This window comes from Nylanderia fulva, unplaced genomic scaffold (genome assembly GCF_048542155.1).
Source record: "Nylanderia fulva isolate GAGA-0341 unplaced genomic scaffold, ASM4854215v1 Scaffold59, whole genome shotgun sequence".
Lineage (NCBI taxonomy): Eukaryota > Metazoa > Arthropoda > Insecta > Hymenoptera > Formicidae > Nylanderia > Nylanderia fulva.
The window spans coordinates 86,135-94,108 of record NW_028190687.1 but is presented as its reverse complement, the minus strand read 5'-3'; the positions used below and the strand labels follow the sequence as shown (position 1 = coordinate 94,108).

Genomic DNA, 7,974 nt, shown 5'->3' with positions numbered 1-7,974 from the left:
TATTTCTCTCCTTCCTACGTTCTCCGTCCAACTATTATCTCTCATACTACTCTCTCACCCTCTCACTTTTCTTCCTCTTCTTCCTCAAACTATCCTCTCCACTTTCTCTGTACTATAAACCCTCTAATCAACCTCAACTCTTCACACTCACACTCCACGTGTACACTACTTCTGCACCGGAAACGGAAATTCCATATATTTCACAATATTACGTTGCATTTCATACGGAAAATTATAATTATTTTAAAATAAAAGTTTAACAAGGCTTTGTAATATAAATATAAATTTAAAGTGTAAGACAAGCAATAAGAGCCAATCGCGGAAGACAGTGCGTTATCCCAACGAAACTAAATTTTTTTGTTAAAATTAAATATCTGTGCACAAGGCACCAAATTTTACTTGGTCACGGCCAAGATTTAAAATTGGAATAATCTCTACAAGAGATTTATTTCATACATCCCCTCTTCCAAATATAGATTCATTTATTTCCTTAGGGGGGAAGAGGGGATGTATGGAATTAAATCTCTTGTAGAGATTCTTCCAATTTTAAATCTTGGCCGTGACCAAGTAAAATTTGGTGCCTTGTGCACAGATATTTAATTCTAACGAAAAAATTTAGTTTCGTTGGGATAACGCACTGTCTTCCGCGATTGGCTCTTATTGCCTGTCTTACATTTTAAATTTATATTACAGAGCCTTGTTAAACTCTTAACTTATACACGCTGGCTATGGCGTTTACTTATCAACATTATTATATATATAGCAGAGAAAAGTATAGAATCGAAAGGATTTGAATAGCTCAGTTGGAAGAGCAGTCGCCCGGCAAGCGAAAGGTCTCGGGTTCGATTCCCGATTCAACGACTTTCGGATCTATATTTTTTTCTTGCATTTACCAGGTGTATGCATAAGTTCTTTTCGGTTTAACTAAGAGATGGTGCCAGCGAAAAGTACGCGGCGCATTAATTTAAAACATACGTCATTTTGTTCGTCTAATATTAAACTAAAAAACACACACAAGTTGAGTCCGCCAAAAATTAGCGTCTTTGTTTTATCGCTCAATGATCATGTCGAGTTTTGTGCCTGAAAAAGAACATTTGCGGCACGCATTGCTTTTTTTATTTAATCGAAAGAAAAAAACTGTTGAAAGTCATCGTTTGCTGGTAGAAACATATGGTGAACACGCTCCATCAATTAGAATATGCGAGACATGATTTCGACAATTTAAAAGTGATGATTTCAATGTGAAAGACAATGAGCGCTCTGGTAGACCACAAAAGTGTGAAGACGAACAATTGCAGGAGTTATTAGATGATGACCCAACTCAAACTCAACAGCAATTGGCAGAAGCATTAAATGTCACAAGAAACAATCAGCAGACGATCGAAATGGGCCAGAAGACATGGCAAAGTGATTTTGTTACACGATAATGCGCCGTTTCACACAGCAAAACCAGTAAAAGACATCGCTTGGAACCAGTGAAATCGCTAGGATGGGATATTCTTCCGCACCCGCCGTACTCTCCAGACCTGGCGCCGTCTGATTATCATCTCTTCGCATCAATGGGGCACGCGCTCGCAGAGCAGCACTTCAGCAATTTCGAGGAAGTTGGAAAATGGCTCGACAAATGGTTTGCCGTAAAAGACAAGCAGTTTTTCTGGCGTGGTATTCATCAATTACCTGAAAGATGGGCGAAATGTGTAGAAACCGATGGCCAATATTTTGAATAAAAAGAAAATTAATTTCCCTTGAAAATTACGTGTTTTTTTTACCAAAAAAACCGGAAAAAACTTATGCATACACCTGGTATTTATTTATTTCCGTAGGGGGATTAAAGAATTATTGAAATTAAATCTCAAATATGAGATTATTTCTAATTTAAAAAATCTTGGCCGTGACCAAGTAAAATTTGGTGTCTTGTGCACAGATATTTAATTCTAACGAAAAAATTTAGTTTCGTTGGGATAACGCACTGTCTTCCGCAATTGGCTCTTATTGCCTGTCTTACACTTTAAATTTATTTTAAAATATATCCAGTTATTTTTCAATAACTTTCATTTCATTTAAAACTGAAAATATATTATTAAAAAGTTTTGAAATATTAAAAAGTATACTTTCTTATTTAAATATTAATGATATAATAATGAAACAGAGTCAATTGAGAGATTTTCTAATACATTTTAGTAAAATATTTCCATAAAAGTTTGCATTCTGATTTCATTGCGCGAGGTCGGTAAAGCATGCCCCTGCCGATCGGCGGATAGGCAACCCGACTTACTGATCTGTAGGTTGCGGAAGCACCCTGTACATGCAGGATACGATCAATAACTTAATGGATAAAAGAGTGATTGTAAAAGTGAATCCATGCAGAAATCAATTCCACATACTTTTTGGTTCCCAAAGCTAATAGAAAGCAGAGGTTCGTATTAAATCTGAAACAATTAAATAAGTTTATTGTTACGGAACACTTTAAAATGGAAGATATTAGAACAGCGATAAAGTTATTGCCACGAAGAAGTTATATGGCAGCCTTAGACTTAAAAGATGCATATTTTTTAATATTAATACATAAAAACAGTCGTAAATACTTATGTTGCGTAATGATCACGCTGAGGGCATGTGCTCGCCACACGTGTCTCTGGAAGGAGTGCGTCAGCGACGATGTGGTCGAAAAGAATTTTGACTCTTCTTCTTTCACAATATTTATTTGCCTTGGTTAGAATACAAGCTAGTTTCGTGCACTTAAGGGTAACTGAAAGCGTTATTGCGGGTAAAAATATAATGGACGCCTTTGTTTTCGCAAAAACGTGTCGCCTCAAGCTTGCGTCCGCTTCTCTCCGCGAACGAGTCAGCTCTGGCTCGCTCTCCCGAGTGGGGGGCTCCTAGGCACGCCCCATGCCGAGTATTACTATGCGCGAAAAGAGCGGTCCCAAATTCGCGCGCAAAAGACAAATTAAAATGTTTCGTTTTTTACGAAACAACGCCGCCCGCCTTGAAAGAACTGACTTTCAAAATAAACATAAAATAAATTGCTCTTTGGTTTACATGACTATGCGTTCCTTAAAGAATGGAAAACCGCAACTTACAAATAAATTGAATAATATTGCTTGTAGATACTCAGTAGTTATCTTAAGATAAACAGTCGTAGACGTGGTAAACGCAAACAAAATACATAAATGAACAAGGTATATATCGATAAAATGAATACAAATATAATAATTTTAACAATAGAATAATTTGAACGAAGTTAACAAGTCGCGTCCAACGACTCCATGGGAACTATTGCGAGCTAGACAAAGATCGCGTAAAAGAACCTTTGGTGGTTCTAACAGTCGCAGTGCGCGGAATCCCGTCTGCTCCGACGTGAATTTCTGTCACGCGCCCTAGCAGCCAATGCAACGGAGCGAAGTTTGGCTGTTTTAAAAGCACTATTTGATCTGGTTGCAATTGAGGACCCTTATCAGACTTCCACTTCGAGCGGGATTGTAGTGAATTTAAATATTCACAGCTCCACCTGCGCCAAAAGTGTTGTCTGAGCTGCTCCACTCGCTCCCATCGTACCAAGCGATTCTCGTTTACATCACCTAGGTCGGGACAAGGGGAACTATTCATAGCGGCGCCAATCAGGAAGTGACTTATATAAGAAAGATCATTTGGATCTGTGCTTAACGCGGTGATAGGACGTGAGTTCAAAATTGCTTCTATTTCGCAGAGAATTGTTTGCATCTCCTCAAACGTTAAATGAGCGTTACCAATAACGCGCGTCATATGGTATTTCGCAGATTTCACCGCTGCTTCCCATAAACCCCCGCAGTGTGGCGAGTGAGGAGGAATGAAGTTCCAGCTAATTTGTTGATCGCGAAGGAATTGTTTTACATCGTCCTGCGTTCGGTCTTTATTTAGAAATTCAAAGAATTCCTTAAGCTGATTTTGAGCGCCGACGAAGGTAGTTCCGTTATCGGAATACATGTGAGATGGTTTCCCCCTACGCAATATGAACCGCTTGAAAGCGGCTATAAATGTTTCAGTGGTTAGATCATTTACTACTTCTAAGTGTATCGCCTTAGTCGCAAAACAAACAAAAAGGGATATGTATGCCTTATAGTTTCGCGCATTTCGACGTTTATTCTCCTTTAATATTATAGGGCTCGCGTAATCAACTCCACAATGCGAGAATGGCTTCAAAACTGTTACGCGACCCGCGGGCAAGGAAGTCATTAAAGCTTCAGAAAACGTAGGCTTGACCTTAAAACATTTTACACAACCTAAAATGATTTTACGTGCAGCGGATCTCAAAGATAGAGGCCTAGAACTGCTGTCTGACGGCAGCCATATTAGCTTGGGTTCCTGCATGCATGTTGCGTATATGCTCTCGCATTATTATTCGTTTTGTTAATTGTTGATCACGAGGTAAAAGTATAGGATGACATGCCGCGAAAGACAAATTTGAATTCTTCAATCTGCCCCCTACATAAACTAATCCTTGTTTGTCCATAAACGGAGACAAAGATAAAATCTTGCTAGATGGATTGATAGTTTTGCCGTTGGTTAACGCCTTGCATTCTTTGGAAAAGGAGCGCCGTTGAATTAGCTTACACATCAGATGCAATGCCGCTGAAGTTTCTTCATGCGATATGAAACATGTCTGTTGCCTTGGGTTGTCTTTACAAATCTCAAGCAGTAAGCTATAATACGACAGGCCTTGTTCAGGTTGGAATACTTGCTTAACAATTTGTCGACTATGTCACAATCGACAATAGTGGTGGTAGTGAACACCTTTCGCATTTCAGGAGCGTCCTTGCCCAGCTGAGAAAAATCATTGCTTGGCCAGTGTTCTTGATCAAGCTGAAGGAAGTTTGGTCCATGCCACCAAGTACTAGCGTTGATTAAATCACGAGGATTGAATCCTCGTGACAGCATGTCGGCTGGATTCTGAGCTGACGGTACATGACGCCAGCATTTTGACCCGGTTAATCGCTGGATTTCTCCCACTTGATTGGCAACAAAAACAGCCCATTTGCGAGATGGCGATGCTATCCAATTCGAAGTGATGGTTGAATCCGACCAGAGGTATATTTAGATGTCCAACATATCTATCGCCGCTTGGATCTTCTCGATGAGACGTGCCAATAGCAGGGCCGCCAAAAGTTCTAGACGCGGTAGCGATATGGCCTTCAAAGGCGCCACGCGGGATTTAGAACAGAGCAATTCCGCACGATAATTGCTGAGATTCTTTCCCGTTCTAATGTATACGCAGGCTCCGTAGGCGTGTTGGCTCGCATCGCAGAATCCATGTATCTGGATGGCCTGTGAATTGGCGTCGAACTTGACTCGACGTGGTATTGTTAATTGATTTAATTCCACCAGCTGCGACTTGATCGTTGACCAACGAGTATGTATGTGCAACGGCGGAGATTCATCCCACTGTACGTCCAGTTTCTAAAGGTCCTGAAGTATTAATTTGGCGATAACTATCGTAGGACCAATGAGACCTAAGGAATCAAACAACATAGAGACCTCAGATAATATAGTTCGCTTTGATACGGCCTTGTGTTCTGCATAGGGCGTGTATGAAAAATGAAATGTGTCAGCGTCTTGATTCCATTGTATCCCTAGAATATGAGAGATAGTTTTATCCTCGATAGGGATCGGCTTATCGCTTTGGTTATCAAGCGAATCTAATAACTGTGGATGAGTTGAAGCCCACTTGCTGAGCTCGAACGATCCCAGCTTCAATAATTGTATTATTTCATCCCAAATCGATTTGGTCTTCTGGATGCTGTCTGCTCTAGTGAGTATGTCGTCGACGTAGAAATCGTGTAGAAAGTGTGTCGACCCAACTGGGAATTTTAATGTGTGCCGCTCAGCCAAATCCTTTAAACATCTTGTGGCCAAGAAGGATGCCGAGGACGTTTCGTAGGTGACTGTAATTAGTTTATAAATATTAACATCTAGAAAAGGGTCATCTCGTCACAATATCCTTTGCAGACGCGTTTGCGTTGGATGTATTAGTACTTGTCTGTACATTTTTACAATCTCAGTTACTACACGAATGTACGGAATCGCAGTAAGATTGACGTTAAATCTTGTTGCACAACCGGGCCGACGCTTAAGGCATTGTTTAATGACACGCCTGATGCGCTCTTGCATGAAGCGTAAAAAACGACGCGAATCTTCGACGATGGTTCTGAGCCTTTGAACACGCAATGGTGTGGCAAATAATAAGACTGCTCGTGTTCGTTCGGCAATTCGTTTACTTGCTTCATATGGCCTAGAGATAAATACTCGGAAATGAACCGTGCATATTGTTCTTTTAGTGCGGGCTCTCGACAAAAGCGTTTTTCCAAGTTTTGCAAGCGTTTCAAGGCTATGCTCTTTGAGTCTCCAAGCTGATTGATCAATGACTCGTTAACTGGAACTTTGACTGTGTATCTACCATAAGAGTCTTGAGAAGTGTTAGCCAAAAAATGATCCTCACACAATGCTTCTGCCTTGATGTGCTCGGCAACAATACGAGGGTCCTCTACATCCCAAAACTTTGATAATTGGTCATGCAGTTGATTGTTAGTGAAAGTTGCGTGAAAAGATTGTACGTTATGCGTGGTCATTGGTAGATTATTTAAACGACCAGCCAGTATCCAACCGAATTGCGTCTTTTGCAATGTCGGGTGTTCGGAGGAGGCCCTGATTTGTCCCACGCATAATAATTTCAAAAATACCTCGGCTCCAATCAATATATCAATGCTAGACGAAATGTCGAACTCCGGATCTGCTAATTTGATGTTGCGAGGAAGGTTATATGCTTCTCGCTTAATAGTGAAAGCCGGAAGGTCACCTGTGATTCGATCTGTAACAATACAGTCAATTGTAACGGAGTATGAGGTGTACCGAAATTGTAACTTTACCCTGACTATGTGAGTAGATTTTGTAGCCGTATCACCTATGCCCGTTATAGAAATATTTAGAGGTCGAGGCTGTAATCCGAGTAGCTTCATACAATTTGTTGAGATAAAGTTTGCCTGAGACCCATTGTCCAATAGCACACGGCAAGTTCTTGTTGATCCATTGGCGTGGGAAGCGTTAATTACTGCGGTTGAGAGCATGATGTGATTTTTAATGTTGTTGCTGTAGGCGTGCGTCACCAGCGTCGTCGATGAGCTTACGGAATTTGTCTTTTTGGCCTTAGTTGATTCGACTTCCTGTATTCCGCTTGCATTGTTTGCCAAATGTAGTAACGTGTTGTGCTTGGCGTCACATATCCTGCAACCCTTTGATGTGCATTTGGCGGACGCATGAGACGAAGAACGCATGCAATTGCCGCAAATTTTTCGATTGCGAATCTCCGTTATCCTCTGCGGTACTGATAATGCTAAAAAATCTTTGCAATAATATATGGCGTGATCGCCATTACAAAAATTACATTTAGGCTTGACCGTCGCGACACATGAGGCTTGACGCTTTAAACTGGACTGCTTATTAACGTTTTTGTTGCACAAAGAAATTGTTTTTCCCGTGGCCTCAAGCATTTGACATCGACGAATTATGAAATCGTTAAATTTCTCGAACGTAGGAGGGTTTGTACCGGTCAGTGACGATTGCCACTCTCGCATTGTGAGTGTATCTAATTTGGAGCTTAAAACATGCACGATTAAGTCGTCCCAATGTAAAGTAGGACGCCCGAGGGCTTCCAATGCTTTGATGTGTTTAGTCGCTCCGTCAGCGATATGTTGCAAATCAACTAAATTTTCTTTAGGCATAGATGGCAGGTCCATGATTGCCTTTACATGAGTTTGTACGACAACACATTTATTATCGTAGCGCTTCTTTAAAAGATTTCACGCGATATCATAATTTAAATCGTTAATTTCTAAAGAGTCTACGACACTGCTCGCATCACCGGTTAGCGAAGATTTCAAATATTGTAATTTTTGTATATTATTTAGCGTTCGATTGGAATGTATAATAGAATTGAAAGAA

At 40.5% G+C, this 7,974-nt stretch overlaps 2 protein-coding genes across 2 annotated transcripts; both read right to left on the bottom strand.

Annotated features, from left to right (window-relative positions):
• Positions 1–3,276: 3,276 nt before the first annotated feature.
• Positions 3,277–3,966, bottom strand: LOC114935134 (uncharacterized). The gene has a single exon (XM_029307879.2). It carries the CDS (start codon positions 3,964–3,966, stop codon positions 3,277–3,279), a length of 690 nt encoding a protein of 229 aa, XP_029163712.2.
• Positions 3,967–5,073: 1,107 nt separating this feature from the next.
• On the bottom strand, positions 5,074–7,769 carry LOC114934777 (uncharacterized). The gene is made up of 3 exons (XM_085487656.1): positions 6,056–7,769; positions 5,542–5,921; positions 5,074–5,436 (listed from the first exon to the last, which is right to left on the bottom strand). The coding sequence occupies exons 1-3, from the start codon at positions 7,767–7,769 to the stop codon at positions 5,074–5,076; spliced, it is 2,457 nt and encodes an 818-aa protein (XP_085343782.1).
• Between the last annotated feature and the right edge of the window lie 205 nt (positions 7,770–7,974).